Raw genomic sequence first — 18,719 nt, 5'->3', positions numbered from 1 at the left:
CACACTGTACAGTCCTATATTGAAGTTTATGTTCATTAAATGGTCTAATATATGGATAAACAGCTGTGCCAAAAACTCTTAGATGCTGAAAAGGTGGAGGCTTGTCAAATAACTTCTAAAAAGGAGACTGATTCCCAAGAGCAATACTAGGCATGAAATTGATCAATTAAGCAGCATGTGTCACAGCATGATACCAAAATTGACCAGGAAGATTGGCAGTAACTAACAGAGTTAAGGCAGTTTCTATAACATGACGATTCTTTCTCTCAGCAAGACCATTTTGTTGAGGAGTGGAAGGACAAGACAACTGGTGAATGATGCCTTTTGAGTCAAGAAAAGAGGCAAATTGTGAACTATTAAACTCACCACCCCCATCACTTTGAAAATATTGAAGATGAGCACCAAATTGAGTACTGATAAAGGCATAGAACTTAATAAAGATCTCAAAAACTCCACATTTATTGAACAGTGGATAAAGCCACAGGAAACCAGTACATTCATCAACAAATGTGACATAATAGCGATATCCATCTATGGATTTATTTCTAGAGGGACCCCATACATCACTATGGATCCTCTGCAAGGCTATATTAGACTTAATATGCTCACTAGGAAAAGGCAACTTATGCATTTTGCAGTGCAAATAAGCAGAACATATGGCAGAAATAGAGTCAGCAAAAACAGACACAACAGAGGCTTGAAGCATTAGTTTCACAACTTCATTTGTTGGATGACCTAACCTTTGATGCCAAAGAGAGGACTTGATTTGTTGGCCAAGATAGGCAACTAGAGCAGAAGAAAAACAGGAAGCACGATTCAAGACAGAAGAAGCAGCTAGAGGAATGTGATAAAGGCCTTGATTACTCTTGCCCTGAAGAACAATTTGTTTGGTGAGCTTGTCCTGTATGCAAAAACCAGAAGCATCAAAGGTGATAAGACAATTGTTATCTTTACACAATTGATGAACCGATAATAGATTGGCTTTAAGTTTGGGAACATGAAACACAGATGGCAGAGATAAAGATTTGGTATTGGCACAAGAAATAGAAGTAGTGCCAAGATTATGAATTTCCAAACCTTCCCCATTACTAATAGTGACATTCTCAGTCACATCACAAGAAATGACATTATGCAGGTGAGAGGCATTGCCAACCATATGATGAGAAGCTTCTGTGTCAGCAATCCAGACTTGCTCTGGAGAATAAGAAGACTGAGCCGTCATAGCAGTTAAAGAAGATGACGGTGCTTGCCCTTGAAATGCATAGTTAGAACGATGATAACAATCCAAAGCAGCATGCCCCTCGTTTGCCACATATTTGACACTTAACAACAGGTGAAGGAGCATAGAGGGAGCATTTCAATAATAACAGTTCGCCGCCGTATGACCACGTTTGCTACAGATTTGACATTCTGGCACAACCTTGTATGAACCAGAACCACCCAAATTTGAAGAGGGAGCAACACGAATACCAAACGAGCGAAACTAAGACTGTTGATTTCGGTTGCCATTAGACCTTCCACGGCCAGAAGAAAAGCCACGAGAAGAATGCACAGGAGGCAGAAGATGAGAATGAGTAGGTAGTAAGCCTTGACCAGAAGCAACAACAGAGGGCTGAACACCAGAAGATGAATTCGCAACATATAGACCTGAGTGATGAACAATACGAGCCTCAGCAGTTTGCTCTGCAGCTAGGAGTTGAGCGCGAAAATCATTAAGAGTGATTGAAGAATCACGAGCAATCAAAACAGTCTTAATTATGGCATACTTTGGTGGTAAACCATTCAACGCAGCGATAACAAAATCATCATCCAAAATTAGCACATTAGCCGCAGACAATTGGTCACGAATGTGTTTAAGACAAAGAAAGAATCGCTCAATGGAGTCTCCACCTTTTTGAGCAGTCTGCAGTTCTGTTTTTAGATGATTAATACTTGCTCGAGAAACAGAGGCGTAGCGATCACATAGATGAAGCCAGGCCTCTTTAGCTGTTTGACTCACGATGACATACTCAAGTGCTTCATCTAACAAAGATGCAATAAGAGGGCTCAAGAGTGCCTTGTCTGTGCGAATCCAGTCTTTATAGGCCGTAGTGAGCTCAGCAGTAACATTTTCTTCATCGACAACTGCGAATTTTGGAGGAGAAACAAATGAATCATCGAAGTGGCCGAACAAATCGTAGCCCTGGAGTACCGACTCTAGTTGATAACTCCACTTCAAGAAGTTATCATCATTAAGCCGAATGGTAAGCATGCCTAAAAGGCCGTCAATATTGAGAGAGGAAGCCATGAAAGCAAAATTAGGGTTTCACAGAACGAAAATTGGGTTTGGAGAAAATTGCAGAGAAATTGAGAGATCAGGATTTGAGATTGATAGAAGAAAGAAGCAGAGAAAGGAGGAAGAAGAGAATGCGGAAGCAAATAGACCTTAGAATCGAACCTAAGCTCGTGATACCATGATAAGAGTAGAAGAATACTGAGAAAAAGAAGAAGAAGGAAGAAGAAGGAAGAAGAAGAAGGAAGAAGAAGAAGTCTGAGAATAAAAGGCTCTGTATTGATTATTGTTAAGAATGATTACAATGTAATAGTACTTATATAGTAAACTAACAAACTCTCTTAACAAACTAACAGAACACGTGCCATTCAATATGAATATATGGTTATCATATAGTGCCATAAAACTTTGTCGCAGTGGCACCAGAGAGAAATAGGGATGGATAAAATAGCTTCAGCATCTATGTCCAAAAAATGTGCCCTTATACGTTGAATATCCCAAAGACCACCACTTATTAAATCACAAATACGTGTGTTTAGAGGAAGGGATGGTGGGGAAATAGTCTGAAAAGTGGTGTGAGTAGGCAACCATTTATCAAAATAAACAAAAATATCACGACCGTCTCCTACTCTCCATCTGATGCCTTGTTGAATCAAGTCACTGCCCCATAAGATACTTTGCCAAATATAAGAAGGTGATGATCCAGAATCAGAATGTAAGAAACTTCTATTAGGGAAGTATCTGGCCTTCATAACTTGACTAACCAGAGCATGAGGCTGTGTTAAAATTCTCCACGCCATTCGAGCAAGAAGAGCTTGATTGAAAATAGTGAAATCACGAAATCCAAATCCCCCCTCCTCCTTTGATCGACAAAGGACATCCCACTTGAGCCAATGAACACCACGGTTATCTCCCATTCTTCCCTACCAGAACTTGCTGATCATACTTTAAAGCTTCTTGGTTATAGATATAGGCAGTTTAAAAATACTCATTGTATAAATTGGGAGAGCTTGTGCCACTGCTTCGATTAAAACTTCTTTTCCTGCAATTGAGAGAATATTTCATTTCCATCCCTGAAGAAGTTTTCCAACTCTGTTGCGTAGGTTGACAAAGAGAGCCTTTTTAGCTCGTCCAACAACCGTTGGTAATCCAAGGTATTTCTCATGGAATTTGACTATTGGAATGCCAAGGATCTGCTGCATATCACTTTGGAGTTGAATATCAGAATTAGGACCAAACGCCATAGCATATTTTTCAAAATTGATTCATTGCCCAACTCCTTTTCATAGGTTGTAAGCAAATCTTTCAATGACTGACAACTAGCAAGAGATGCATGTAGAAATAAAAGGCTATCGTCTGCAAAGAAAAGATGGGAGATTGGGGGAGCGTTTGCTGCTGCTTTGACTCCTTTAATAAGACCCAAAATTTCTGCCTGTTTTAAAAGAGAAGAAAACCCTTCAGTACAAATTAAAAACAAATAAGGAGAGAGCGGGTTACCTTGTCGGATGCCTGTCGAGGGAATGATATGGCCAGCTGGTTGACCATTAACAATAATGGAATAAGTTACTGTTGTCACACACTCCATAATCAAATCCACCCAACGAGTTGCAAAGCCAAGATTTTCCATGATTTTACGAAGAAAATTCCACTCAACTCGATCATATGCCTTACTTACATCAAGCTTCACAGCAACTTTTGGCTCCTTAATTTGTCTTTGTTTTTTGACTGTATGTATAAGCTCAAAAGCAAGAGTGACATTATCAATGATATATCTGCCAGGAACAAAAGCACTTTGAACGCTTGAAAGCACCTTAGGCAAAATGATCTTTAGACGGTTAGCTAGAGTTTTTGCAACAATTTTGTAGATGACGTTACATAGACTTATAGGTCAGAACTCCTTCACATTCTTTACGTTCTTTCTCTTCGGAATCAAAGCCACCAACATATGGTTAAACTCCTTAATACTCTTACCATTATTCAAGATCTGCAAGCAAATAAGAGCAATATCTTCTCCAATAATATACCAGTATTTTTGGAAAAAATAAGGCAGGCCATCGGAACCAGGGGCTTTCAAAGGTCCCATTTGGGAAAGGGAATGACAAATTTTTGACAAATCAAAAGGGCGAGTAAGCTGGGCATCACAACATGAATTGATGAATACATTTGAGTAAAACTAAGGTTTTAGGACACTACAAGTATGAGAAAATTCTGAAATTTGAAGGTCTGAAGATAACACAATTTGGAACAACTTTCATGAAGGAACCATAATCATCTGAGCACTGGAAATTAACGAAAAATGTTGAAACCGAGCTTACTGAGAATGAAATTTTATGGGATGATGAACAATACTCGCGAGTTAAGAAGAAATAAGAATAAGAAGAAATGAGGAAGATGTTGAGAAAATAGAGCATCTCCAAAGGAGATGTAAAATTTCCAAGTGGAAATGAAATGCAAAATTTTAATGTTAAAGTTACTCCAACTGAGATGTCAAATTCTATATGGATTTGAAGGCAGGGAGAGATATGTCAAAAATAACATATCAAAAAGCTTGATGTAAAACGTTATTTTAATACTTTTTCAATCATGAACTCCACTATCATTTACTGAGTACTCTCTTTTAATACTTTATGCATCACATGGGTCCCATATGTTTTGAAAAATATAATAAAATGATATGACATTTGACATTTTCGGTGGAGTTAAAATTTTTCCTAAGTGTCAAATTGTCACATAAGTCATCAAATTTAAATTTGACATCTACCTTGGAGATGTTTGTTATGGAGTTACAATAATATTTCAGTTATAATAGTTAATCCTACTAATGATAGGAAATGATCAGTTGTCAGTTACGTTGTTATTAGGCCATAACTCCATATTTATGTTTGTGATAATGACTTGTTGTAACTGTAGATTATTCTCTACAGACTTTATATGTATTGTATAATGATCATATGAATAATATAATGGAAAATCAGTTTCTTCATGGTATCAGAGCAAGGCTTCACGTGTTGGGCCCAGCGGTCACACGTGCTCCCACGTCACCCAATATGTGTTGTCCATGTGTTAGGCTTGAAAGTTCGCCACACGTGCGGGGGCGTGTTGAGAGTGTTTGTCCCACATTGAAATGTTAAGGGACCTAGCCTAGGTTTATAAGAAGTTGGGCTACTTCCCTCATTGCCAATTGGTTTTGGGGTGGAATGGGTGATAGTCAGCAACAGCTTGTGTTTTCTCTCTCTCTATCATGGGTTGTCTCTGGAATCTTGAGTTTCCTTTCCTTTTCATGGATTGTCTCTTGCATCTTGTTCTCTCTCCCTCTCTTGACTACTTTCTCTGTCTCACTTGGTTTTCTCCTTTATTTCTTATTATTGTTTTTTGGGTCAATCATCCTTCTATATTTTAATCTATATGGGCCTCTATCCTCTTGTGATAATATTTTCTTTATTACTTCTCTGTTCCCCCGTAGTTTTCTTCCCCATACCTTATTGTTTCAATGGTGCCTTGAAACTCAAACTTACCCATGCTCTCGTTTTCTTTTCTCTATGTCCCAGGTTGGTTTCACCTCCAATCCTCTACTATTGTGCTGCATCCTTTCTTAACCCCTTTATTCCCTTCAAATATTCCTTCTTTTCTCTCTGCACGCAGCCCTTTCTGCTTTCCATGTGATGAATTTTCTTTTGTTTCTATTCCTCATCTTTATTATTTTTATAAATAAAAAAATGCACTTGTCTGAATTATTTTTTTTTCTCATTCCTCTTTACAACATTGTCTATTTCTCTTTATCCTACCTAGAGGGTGATTCCTAGGTAGCATTATGTTTCTCAGGTGCCTAAAGTTGTTTCCTAGGTACATTTGATTTGTATGTCAGCCCGTCATTTTATTCCTTCCTTCCATGAGCCCATGCTCTCCTTCACTTGCAACCTTTCAATGGGCGTTATGTTTACTTTGTCTCTCTCATGCCGCTGTTGCAACTCTGGAGATTGGAGTTCTTCTTTTTTGTTTCCCTTACTAGACTACTACAGATGACTGCTACTGCCATCTCCATCACCATACAGTTTCTTCATTCAAATCTTGCTATGCTGTGCGCGCTCGATTTGCGGGGGAGTGTTGTGGAGTTACAATAGTATTTCAGTTACAATAGTTAATCCTACTAATGATAGGAAATAGTCAGTTGTTAGTTACGTTGTTATTAGGCCATAACTCCATATTTATGTTTGTGATAATGACTTGTTGTAACTGTAGATTATTCTCTACAGACTTTATATATATTGTATAATGATCATATGAATAATATAATGGAAAATCAGTTTCTTCATGGTATCAAAGCTAATAGCTAACGCCGACTAGCGATCCTCCAGTTGCCAACATTGAGAGTCGTTGGCGCTCCTCACTCCTCACCTATAAGGGTGTTTGTATGTATAGTGCTTTTTCCTCTCTTCTTCTCAAGATGAATATGTTTTTTCTTTCCACCTTAGATGTAGCCGCACCTTTATTTTACCACTACAACCCTTTCTTTCCATCTTAGATAATGAATTGCTCTGATACCATGAAGAAACTAATTTTCTATTATATTATTCATATGATCATTATACAATATATATATATAAAGTATGTAGAGAATAATCTACAGTTACAATAAGTCATTATCACAAACATAAATATGGAGTTATGGCCTAATAACAACGTAACTGACAACTGATCATTTCCTATCATTAGTAGGATTAACTATTGTAACTGAAATACTATTGTAACTCCATAACACTCCCCCGCAAATCGAGCGCGCACAGCATAGCAAGATTTGAATGAAGAAACTGTATGGTGATGGAGATGGCAGTAGCAGTCGTTTGTAGTAGTCTAGTAAGGGAAACAAAAAAAAGAACTTCAATCTCCAGAGTTGCAACAGCGGCATGAGAGAAACAAAGTAAACATAACGCCCATTGAAAGGCAGCAAGTGAAGGAGAGCATGGGCTTATGGAAGGAAGGAATAAAATGATGGGCTGACATACAAATCAAATATACCTAGGAAACAACTCTAGGCACCTGAGAAACATAATGCTACCTAGGAATCACCCTCTAGGTAGGGTAAAGAGAAATAGACAATGTTGTAAAGAAGAAAGAGAAAGAAAAATAATTCAGACAAGTGCATTTTTTTATTTATAAAAATAATAAAGATGAGGAATGGAAACAAAAGAAAATTCATTACATGGAAAAGCAGAAATGGATGCATGCAGAGAGAAAAGAAGATATTTGGAAGGAATAAAGGGGTTAAGAGAGGATGCAGCACAATAGTAGAGGATAGGAGGTGAAACCAACCTAGGACATAGAGAAAAGAAAACGAGAGCATGAGTAAGTTTGAATTTCAAGGCACCATAGAAACAATAAGGTATGAGGAAGAAAACTACGGGGGAACAGAGAAGTAATAAAGAAAATATTATCACAAGAGGATAGAGGCCCATATAGATTAAAATATAGAAGGATGATTGACCCAAAAAACAATAATAAGAAATAAAGGAGAAAACCAAGTGAGACAGAGAAAGTAGTCAAGAGAGGGAGAGAGAACAAAATGCAAGAGACAATCCATGAAGAGGAAAGGAAACTCAAGATTCTAGAGACAACCCATGATAGGGAGAGAGAAAACACAATTGAAAAGAAGAGAAGAGAATACCCCAGTAACATAAAAGAATTATAAAGAAAAGAAGACAATACCTGAGTAACAGAGAAGAAGAAAGGCAACGCAAGAGAGCATTGAAGAAGACATAGACCAACAGTAAAATCAAAGAAAGAGATTAGGCTTAAGAGGGGAGGAGAACACATGTTGAGCATAGATAGAGCGTGAGAGGCCAAACCAAGGCAGCAACACAGTGATAGGGCTTGAGTGGTCGATACCAAGTCGGCAACACAGAGGAAGAAACAAGGGCTGTACAAAGGGAACATCGGCTGTGTAGCACGGCAGAGAAGGCTCGACGAGCGTTGACAGGCTCTCGGAGGAAAGAGAGATGGCTCGATGAGCGATGACAGGCAGCATCAACAAACAAGGGAAAAGTATGGAAACCACGATAGAGAAACCATTAGAAATACATGAGAGAGAGAACCCATGATTGCAGACTAGGATAAGGCTCATGGAGGGAAGAGAGACAGCTCGGCGAGAGAGACGAAGAAGTGGAGAGAGATTTCAAGTGGAGAAACCAACGATAGAGAGGTGTGATCTTTGAGGGAAAGGAAAAGTCTTTTTTGCTCGGTTTCAACAGAGAGAAGTGGCCCAACATTGATGGATAACAAGGGGCTAGCGAGCCAAAAGAGGGACAAGCAGTTGCTGTGTAAGAGAACAACAACGGCAGGATAGAATGACATGAGAGAGATAAAAGCCGGCAAGGAAAAGACTCGGTGAGCGGTGACAAGGCTAGCAGAGGAAACAGAAATTTGGCCATTATGGCCAAGAGAGATAAATGGAGCTGCCATGGGTTGCCATAAGAGAGCTCGATAGAGGAGATGGTCCACAATGAAGACGGTGCGGCGGAAACACAAAAATAACGAGCTAATAGAAGAAAGGGTTGTAGTGGTAAAATAAAGGTGCGGCTACAGCTAAGGTGGAAAGAAAAAACATATTCATCTTTGAGAAGAAGAGAGGAAAAAGCACTATACATACAAACACCCTTATGGGTGAAGAGTGAGGAGCGCCAACGACTCTCAATGTTGGCAACTGGAGGATCGCTAGTCGGCGTTAGCCATTAGCTCTGATACCATGAAGGAAGTTGAGGTTCCACCCCAAAATCAATTGGCAATGGGGGGAGTAGCCCAACTCCTTATAAACCCAGGCTAGGTCCCTTAACATTTCAATGTGGGACAAACACTCTCAACAATGTTAAATGCAAAATGTTAAATTGAATTTGATGGCTTATGTGGCAATTTGACACTTTGGAAAAAATTTAACTCCACCCAAAATGGCAAATACCATAGTATTTATTATACTTTTAAAAGAAAATGGGGCTCATATAAGGCATAAAGTTTGAAAAGAGAGTAAATGATAGTGGGGTCCATGACTAAAAAAATATTAAAATAGTATTTGACATCAAGCTTTTTGATATATTATTTTTGACATATTTCTTTCAGTCTTCAAATCTATGTAGGATTTGACTATTTGGTTGGAGTAGGTTTAACTTTAAAATTTTGCCATTTCATATCCAAGTGACAATTTGACATATCGATTGAAGATGCTCTTAATAATTGATTAATCTTCTATATATAAACGCAGAAGACCTTAAAAGTGAAACATTCAAAAACTTTGAAAATAACTGTGGCTAATAAACACCACAATCTAATATAATGAGGATATAATTGTAAAATTTTTTTTTGCTAAATTACAAAATTAAAAAACAAATTTCACTTAAGTAATTAAGGGGAAAGTAGTTACTGCCCACTCCACCTCATTCATCTCTCTCCACTACACCGACATTCCTCTATTTTTTGTTTTTAATTTCTTTTTTTTAAAAATCTTTTTATATGTGAAAATTGTCCTTTATAAAAATTAAAAAAAAATCAATGGGTGTGTGTCTAAAGTAATTTCAATTTTTTGGGCCTCCATTTCTAATTCAGCCCAAAACCCGCTCAACTCAACACTCTTCAAGTTCCCGAAAATTTGAAAATCAGTCCGCGCTAATACGCGAAAGCTATCTCGACCGTCCATTCCCAAACATCCAAATCTCTCTCTCTCTCTCTCTCTCTCTCCCTCTGTAACTCAGTGAATCGAAATCCATGGTTGAAGTGTGAAAATGTCGACGACAGAGAAGCTATTGGTGCAAATCTTTGAGAGGAAGAAATGGATCGTCAACCAAGCCAAGCACCAGGCCTACCTCTTCGAGCAACACCTCACCTCCAAATGCCTTATTGACGGAATTGCCCCTCCTCCATGGCTTTTGTCCTCCTCCTTTGACCCCAATCATGGTGCGTACTACTTTCCCCACCTTCAATTCTATCAGTTCAAGACAATCATACAATTTTTTCTTACTAAGTTTTACCAAACAATGCTTGAGAGTGATCTTCCATTTTCATAATTTCTCTACAACTCTTGCCATTTTCACTTCGAATTGCGTGGTTTTGGAAGGCATCGTTTTAATAACATTGTTAATTGTGTCTCTTTAGACTGAAATAGTTTCTGTGTTGTTTTGATTTTAGTAGCAATTAAGTTTTTAGATGATGAAAAAAATCATCCCTAGGTTTTTAATATTGCATTATGTATTAGTATAATTCGAACCGTCAACGATTTATTAATTCTCTGTTTGGTTTCCAAGAAAGTTTGTAATTCGGGATATTATTTGTAATTTGAACGACACATCAACTGGTCATGACAAGTATCTCAGAATGGCTTCAGTGAATGGGGTTTCAGTTGCACGGCCTGAGCTAACACACACACACACACACACACATCTGTATACTGTATACATTTGTATGCTGTATGTATGCAATGTCGTTGCCCTTTTGTTATGCCCATGGATTAATTAAGCATTTTTTGATTTCTTCATTACAGTATTGAACAAACCAGAGCTGATTTTAGGATTTCCACTCCCTCGCACACAGCCGGTGATCCATTTTACCGGTAGCCATTGCCCTGTGTTTGACAAGCCAGTTCCTACAGCTCACAATGGGGAGCTACCAAATGGTTTGTGCACTGAACGTCATGGTTTTGACAGAGGTTTTGGTGCAGGAGAGGAGGTTTTGATTTTGCCACACTGCCCTGTAAGTAATGCTGGGTGTGCCTCCAATGGCGTTCCTCAAGACCAGAGAGAAGAGGATCCTAGTGTTACATCTCCAGAAGATCAGAAGGATGCAAGGATCTCGGACATTGACCACAACCCAGCTCTATCACCGGCTAGAGGTGCAGGAGATGAGGTATCTATTTTGCCACAGTGCCTTATTAGTAATGCTCGTTGTTCCTCTGATTGTGTTCCTCAAGATCAGAGAGAAGAGGATCCTAGTGTTACGTCTCCAGAATATCATAGGGCTGCAAGATTGTCAGACATTTACCCTTACCCAGCTCTATCACCAGCTAGAGGTGCAAGAGATGAGGTTACAATTTTGCAACAGTGCCCCATTAGTAATGCAGGAGCTTCCTCCAAAGGTGTTCCTCAAGATAAGAGAGAAGAGGATCCAAGTGCTATTTTTCCTGAAGATCAGGGGGATGCAAAAACCTCAAACATTTATCATGACCCAGATCTATCACTGGCTAGAGTTCAAAGATCCAAGTCCAGACAAAGAGCTCTCGCAATTCGCAACAGTGCCAATAAAAGCAGTTCACAGGTTAAGAACAACGTTAATGGTTGTGCTGGTGGGATTATTGGGTGTGCGATATCTTTCCTACAAACTGACCATGTTGATGAAATGAACTTAGTCAAGCCTCCTGATACATGTGATAATCTAGAGTTAAGTGCAGCAAATGGGGAAAAACATTCAAGTAAGGAGAATTCTTCTGTGGACTTTGTCTCCAGAAGTACTGGGTCACAAGTTGTGCGTAGTGTTGAAAGAATAGCAAAAGGTGCTAGCTCCAACATGTCTGGTCAAAGAATTGTAGCAAAAGATGCCAGCAGCAACATATCGGGTCAAAGAATAAATCAGTCAATGTCTGCTGCATCGAACAAGTCTCATGATGCCCAGAGAACTCAAATATCTGCTGGAACGTCTATTCCAATTCAAAGGGATCTAGACCTATGTACAGTGAATTCAATAGATTCTTCAGACAAGGAAAATGTTGCAGATCACTACGCTGGTAGAAATACATGCACAGAAATTAATTGTGGGGCAGAGGACAATTCCCAGGTTTTGGATCACAGGGGTACACAGTCCAGATCTGCTGCTTCAAACAAGGATTTGCCAGAAAACCTGACTCATGGGGTTGCAGGAATCAGGCATCTGGATATCTCCAGTACTATGGTACAAGAGGTACCTTGTACACAAACCTGTGAATTTGTTGAAGTTGCAAGTGTTGGAGAAACTGAAATTGATCCTGATGGATGTATTGAAGCTAATCCTATTTGTTCTGGATCTACCTTGGATGGTAATGGGCTTAGAAGTGGAGGAGAAGTTTTACACTCAAGGCAGCCTGCTGATTGTGCGTTTGTGAATCCCAAGCAACTTAATTTTGATGACGTGGAAGAGTCCTGTTTGAATGGAATTTGTACACCTGCTCTTACGAAGGGAATGCAGGGTAGGTCATCAGAAAAAAGTTATCTTTCCTTGATGCATGCTGAAAACATAATGGCTGAAGGAATAACTGTCAATTACCTAGACAATTGTAACACACCACTGGAGATGAGTTTTTTGGGGGATCAGGAAGTTTCCGTCAGAGGAAAGGAGCTCCAGAGTAGTTTATCTGAAGCCCCTGAAGAGCAGTTGCATAAAAATGGAAGTGCCTCGAATGAAAATGCTGCCTCATCAGTAAAAGAGACATCCAATGCTCATAAGGATGGAGTTGCTAATACTTTGCTAGAAAGTGGCAAAGTTCAGAAATCCTTTTTGACAGATAATCCAATGGGCTTGCAAGTAGCCCGGGAAAGTTTGGTTGAAAGCCTGTCTAATGTTAATGCTGCAAAACCAACCGAATTGGTCACAGAAGAGAGTGCACTGTATTCTCATGCCGTTGGTAATCCTACAGTATCAACGGATTCTGATTTTACTATGGTGTCCGAACCTGGTTCTTTCAGAATCCTGGATGCAAAGAATCTTGCAGTTGAGAATCCTTGTGCTGCTTCCATGGATGAGATGAAGGGTAACTTGCCTCAGCAGATTGTACCGTCACACATTTCTCCAAACTATGAACCGTGGAGTATTGGTGATAAGGGAGATGTAGGTTATACCAAATCAACTGAATGCCAGATTGCAGAGAAATCCAAGGGAAGAAGTTTTAGCTCTTCTATGCAGGGTTCATGGCCTCAGCATAAACGAAGAAAGATTGAGCACACAATAGTTGATGACCTGTCTTCTTCACGGGACTTGATTGAAAAGGTTTTTCACACCATCAATAGAGATTCTATTTGTGGAAACTTGGGAAATGTAGAGCATAGTCCGAATGCCGTACTAGAATCTCAGGGCCCTTCAATTTCTCAGGAGGATGTTGTGAAATCAGTTGTCAGTAGAAGTCCAGTTGAAGAAACACATCAAAATGAGGATCACCACATGATAGAGAGGTCTGAATCTTCACCTAAGGCACATATGAAAGAGGTACTCAATTTTCTGTTGTGCATTGCTCTCTCTCTCTCTCTCTCTCTCTCTCTCTCTCTCTCAGCTACTTCCCTTATATTGTTGCTATCCTATTTAGTAGTCTTGTTTTATTTGGGAATTCTGTTTACTTGTTCTCTTATACAGGTTGCTTGTCTGCTATTATATAATATGTTCTAATGCATAAGATTGTGTTTCACAGGGTGAAATCAGCGTGGGAGGGGGGGACAGAAGTGGGAATGCACCTTTCACTTTTATGCATGAAGAATTGGAAGCATCACTTCTCTCAAGTTTGATGAAGCAGGCTGCTGGCCAGTCTCAATATTGTTTTATGGAGGAAACAGGAGTAGCACATCCAACTAGCATTATTGTTGATACAGGAAGTCCACGCATAGAAGGGAACCATGTTTCTCTTCCTCTTGAGGATAATCTTACACTAGGAAATGTTGACAATTGGACTTGCGCTGGAAGAGCCATGCAGGAAGAGAGATTTGATCTTGGGGGGACCCGAAAATTTTCATATTTTTCAGTTGGTTCTCCACGTGGCCAATCCTTGGATTTGATTGGTGGTGATGATACAAAGCCTGAGCTTGAGGGGTTTGTTTTAGAAACAGATGACGAACCAACAAGCATTGCTCGAGAGGATATTAACTTTGATGAGTGGAACCTTCCAAGCACCACATTTGAACGTGCCAGCATTTTGGAGCAGCTTTGCAAATCTGTTTACATGCAAACTCCAATAGCATGCTTTTCAGCTTCAAATAAGTTGCCCAAAATTCCAAATCTCTATCAGTCTGTTCCAACTGGGCTTCTAGAGGGTGGTGTGGATATGAGGACCACCTTGCCAATGAATGATGCTGTCAAGCCGTTAAAGGATGGTCATAGTTGCTTGAGTGAGGAAGTTGGCCAGGCGTTTAATGGAAGGTCCTATTCTGATTGCCTACCAAATCGTAGTAGTCAATCTGGTTGGGACATTAAGAAACCTTACATATCGCCAGTTGGGAAACTCTGGGATAGAACTGGTTCAAGCACTAGCAGTTCAGGGAAGCGAGGGAGCTTAAATCCAGAACTTCCCTGCATTAGTGAAGAAAATGAGAATATGGATGAGGTATCTGCTACTTCCCGAGGTGGCATTGTTTCAGAAGTATTAAATAGCTTGATACAAAGAGTACCACTTGCTGACATTACTGAAATTCCAAACCCTCCTGCATCAGTTTCGAAAGCTGAACCGCATGCTGGTAGACTTAGTCTAGACTCAGTAAATGCTGAATTCAGCTTAACGGGGACTAGTAAGAGCTTCAAACTGAAGCATGGAATCCAAAACAGCATCAAGAGAAGATATAACAACAACGAGAACCTGAGCATATCACGAGGAACAAATGATATTAAGAGGACCACTGGACCACTTCGTAAACCAAAATTATCTGGAAAAACCAGCTTGAGAAAAGGTGGTCCAAGTTTGTCAGAGTGGGAGCCTAAGCGTAACAATATTGTGTCCAGTATGACTTCCTTCATTCCTCTTGTTCAACAGAAACAATCAGCTGCAGTTGTAACAGGTAATTTCTTACTAGTAATTTAATCATGAAGAACCGTCAATTTTAGAACTTTGGAATTGCATTACATGTACATATTCCATATGAGTGTATTTAGAGTGTAGATCTTAACGGTATGTGGAAACTGGACTACAGTATGGATGATCGTTTTTTTTTTACTGAATCGAGGAGTGTTATGTTCGGAGCTGTAAATTAGTTTTGAATGTCTGGGATCATTGAGGTAAAAAATTATTTTATTGGTAAACTTGTCATGTCGGTAGGAGGTTGACAATGATTCACCTGTTGTTTGATTGCATCATTGTGAATGTCTGGTGAAGATTTTGGAATCTTTTTCTTTTCTTTGTTTCTTCCTGTTCTCCGATGATTTGGTTCAGTATTTGGAGCTTCTTGTGCTTTCTTATAGGGAAGAGGGACATCAAAGTGAAGGCCCTGGAGGCTGCCGAAACTGCAAAGCGTCTTGCACAAAAGAAAGAGAATGAGCGCAAGATGAAGAAGGAAGCCTTGAAGCTTGAGCGGTCAAGAAAGGAGCAAGCGAATATGAGGCAGTTAGAGCTGCAAAAGAAACAGAAAGAAGAAGAGAGGAAGAAAAAAGATGCTGATATGGCAGCAAAGAAGAGACAAAGGGAAGAGGAAGATAGGAAGGAGAAGGAAAGAAAAAGAATGCGTGTTGAAGCACGGAGACAGCAGAGAGAACATGAAGACAAGTTACCTGCTGAAAAAGAAGATAAAGAAATGAAACGCCAGGCCATTGTATGATTCTTCATGCCATGTCACCTTTTATTAAATCTATCTTTTTGCTATTTTAGAAATCACAATCAGTATTGGACTGTCTTATATAGGATGGAAGAGGACATGAGAGTAAGAAATCTAAGGATGAAACAGCGCATAAGACAATGGAAGAAGAAAGGGAATATGATACTTTCAGGAACATTTCAGAGACTGAGCCTAGGACTTCCAGGGTTTCAACAAGTAATGCCAGAAGAGAGAGTGTTATCCATGAAGAACACAGTTTGACCTTGAGTAATTTTGGATATAACGCAGAGGTAAATGCTAATGACTTCTTAAGAATTGATATTCACCTTATCTTAGGATCTATTGCATATTGTACATCATAGGAGGCAATTAAACCCATTCCTCTCCTCTGAAATAACATGTATTCATATGTTGAGTGGTTTTACTTGCGTAGTTCATACTAGGGAGGCCTATGTGTAAGACAAATTTCTGAGCTTTTGCTGCAGGCTGGAGGGTAACTACTAACAGCTTCATGAATGGCTGCATATTTTGTGTACATTTACTCTCTCTTTACAGCTTCATGCTGATACTTCATATGATCTTTAAGGTACTGAGCAATGTAGACAAAGCAATAGACAATGGGAAGTCCGCTGCGAATACACATCAAGAACAGTCTTATGAAATCTCTCCATACAAAGAATCAGATGATGAAAACGAAGAAGATGACGATGTTATACCAAATAGTAAATTTGTTCCATCATGGTCAAGGTATGCTTTTCAAATTTTCTCTTTTTTGTTTAGGTGAAATGCGGTCTTCAAATTATTGAGCTCTGCAATCACCTTAGTGATAGGCATACGTCGTGTGCACTTTGAAACTGCCAACTCTGGTAATGTGCCGCTAAAACTTATTAATTAGTTGTTTCTTGTTCTCTACAGTAAAAATTGCCTGGCTCTGGCAGTCTCTAGCCAGAATGGAGCAGACCCAGGGGCGATCTTCCCCCCAGAAAGCTTTTGCAGTATCTCTGAAGGTACTTTTATGGTGTAAAATCATTATCTTAGTAGCTAGCTATGGCTTTGGCCTTTTGGCCTGCCAATTTTTAGGTATTGCTGGACTAAATATCCAAGTTATGCTCGTTTGTAGTTCTCTTGCCTCGGAAGCATCATCTAAACTACAATGGAATGCGTTAAATTCTATCCAATCTATTCTTCGCTCAACTAGTCGAAGAGCTTTTGGTCAAGAAGAGGTAACAGTCGCACCCTGTCTGCATATTACCGTTGGATTTGGTTAAGCATTCCTTAAATTTACAAGATACATCGTTTTTTTTTGTTTTTTTAAATTTTTTTAATGTATTTATGTATTGTTTGTGGCAGATTTTCAAAAGACTATTTGAGCAGGTGATCCCTCCCAGCCAATTTGTAGCTGAAAAATGTAGAATTATTGTGATGTATAGGATTCTCTTGTAAGTGTTATTGAGCTAACATCATGGATATTTAGAAAAACAGAGATTCTAACTCAAGATTAAAAAGCCGGACTATTTGTGCATGTGCTACTGCATTGTTATTTCTTTGGCACCATACTTTGGTCAACACTGATTTTGCAAAGATTTGTTCATCTTATTGCCAGGATTTGCTCCTCTGTTTTGTTGAAACAAATATCACATTGTCGTTAACTTATTTATTGACTTCTTCTGGTGGATGCTAATAGCACGTTCCTATTAGATAATTTTGGAAAGCAACATAAGCCCATGTTTCTTCTCATCCTGATGGAGATTTCAACTTTTCTTGTATAAGGAATGTTCCAAAAACTAATTTGTTTCTCCCCGTTTTGGACTTTGATCATCTCATCAACTAGAGTACTGTCTAGGCATACGATCTTGGAGTTGTTCAAAATTGAAATAGTTCAAATCGGACCAAAGAAAATGAAGGAAGTTGAGGTTCCACCCCAAAACCAATTGGCAATGGGGGGAGTAACCCAACTCCTTATAAGCCCTTGCTAGGTTTCTCAACTTTCCAATATGGGACTCTTTACCTTCACATTCTTACACGCCCCCGCACGTGTGGCGAATTTTCAAGCCTAACACGTGGACACATTTTGGGTGACGTGGAGCACGTGTGGCCGTTGGGCTTTCACACGTGGGCAACCCGCTCTGATACCATGAAGGAAGTTGAGGTTCCACCCCAAAACCAATTGGCAATGGGGGGAGTAACCCAACTCCTTATAAGCCCTTGCTAGGTTTCTCAACTTTCCAATGTGGGACTCTTTACCTTCACATTCTTACAGAAAATAATAATAATAATAATAAAGTCTATGATCAAATAAAAGAGTCATACTTGCATGGACTTATAATTAAAGTGGTTAGAGCATCTCCAATGGGGTTGTAAAGTCAAGTGTATGCTAAATATACACACTTTGTCATCGGAATCATCTCCAATGGGAAGATATAAGTAGTTGTAAAAACACATCACAACCATGGAAATGCAAAATTAGATGCACATGTGCATATTTCTTTACATCCTTGGCAGGTGGAACCCACAAGAGAAAAAGGGAAAGAGAAGGATTAGAATTCAAAATGGAAGCCCCAGATTTCATGCAATTTGCATTGTACTTCCAATGGTATGAAATATTAGAAAAAGTACCTTAAAATGTTTAAATAAATTATAAATTTCTACATAGATATTTTTATGTTAGTTTGTAGGTAAAATCATATGTTCTTCAAATTTAAAATTTTTTAGGTCCATTTATTTGGAAAAATAAAATAAATCTAACATGCACAAAATTAATTTTAAAAAGATACAACACAAAAAAAAAAAACACACACAAAAATGAATTATCACAAACAAATCGAATATGCATATTTGAATTTACATCGTTTTTCATTGGAACAAAAAACATATTTACACTCTCTGGAAGTGTAAAAAAAATATAAAAATAACTCTACACTCCTTAAAATATACCC

At 38.9% G+C, this 18,719-nt stretch overlaps 2 protein-coding genes across 2 annotated transcripts; one reads left to right on the top strand and one right to left on the bottom strand.

Annotated features, from left to right (window-relative positions):
• LOC109950310 lies at nt 1,484–2,287 on the bottom strand. The gene has a single exon (XM_020568860.1). The coding sequence runs from the start codon at nt 2,285–2,287 to the stop codon at nt 1,484–1,486; it is 804 nt and encodes a 267-aa protein (XP_020424449.1).
• Nucleotides 9,778–17,371, top strand: LOC18770411. Its single transcript, XM_020568717.1, has 9 exons — nt 9,778–10,210; nt 10,794–13,480; nt 13,680–15,033; nt 15,434–15,780; nt 15,870–16,073; nt 16,370–16,530; nt 16,699–16,790; nt 16,904–17,006; nt 17,134–17,371. The coding sequence occupies exons 1-8, from the start codon at nt 10,039–10,041 to the stop codon at nt 16,948–16,950; spliced, it is 5,064 nt and encodes a 1,687-aa protein (XP_020424306.1). The 5' UTR covers nt 9,778–10,038; the 3' UTR covers nt 16,951–17,006; nt 17,134–17,371.

The sequence above is a fragment of the Prunus persica genome, chromosome G7 (assembly GCF_000346465.2).
Source record: "Prunus persica cultivar Lovell chromosome G7, Prunus_persica_NCBIv2, whole genome shotgun sequence".
NCBI lineage: Eukaryota > Viridiplantae > Streptophyta > Magnoliopsida > Rosales > Rosaceae > Prunus > Prunus persica.
Note: the sequence above shows the minus strand (reverse complement) of the source record. Positions and strands in the feature narration are given on the sequence as shown.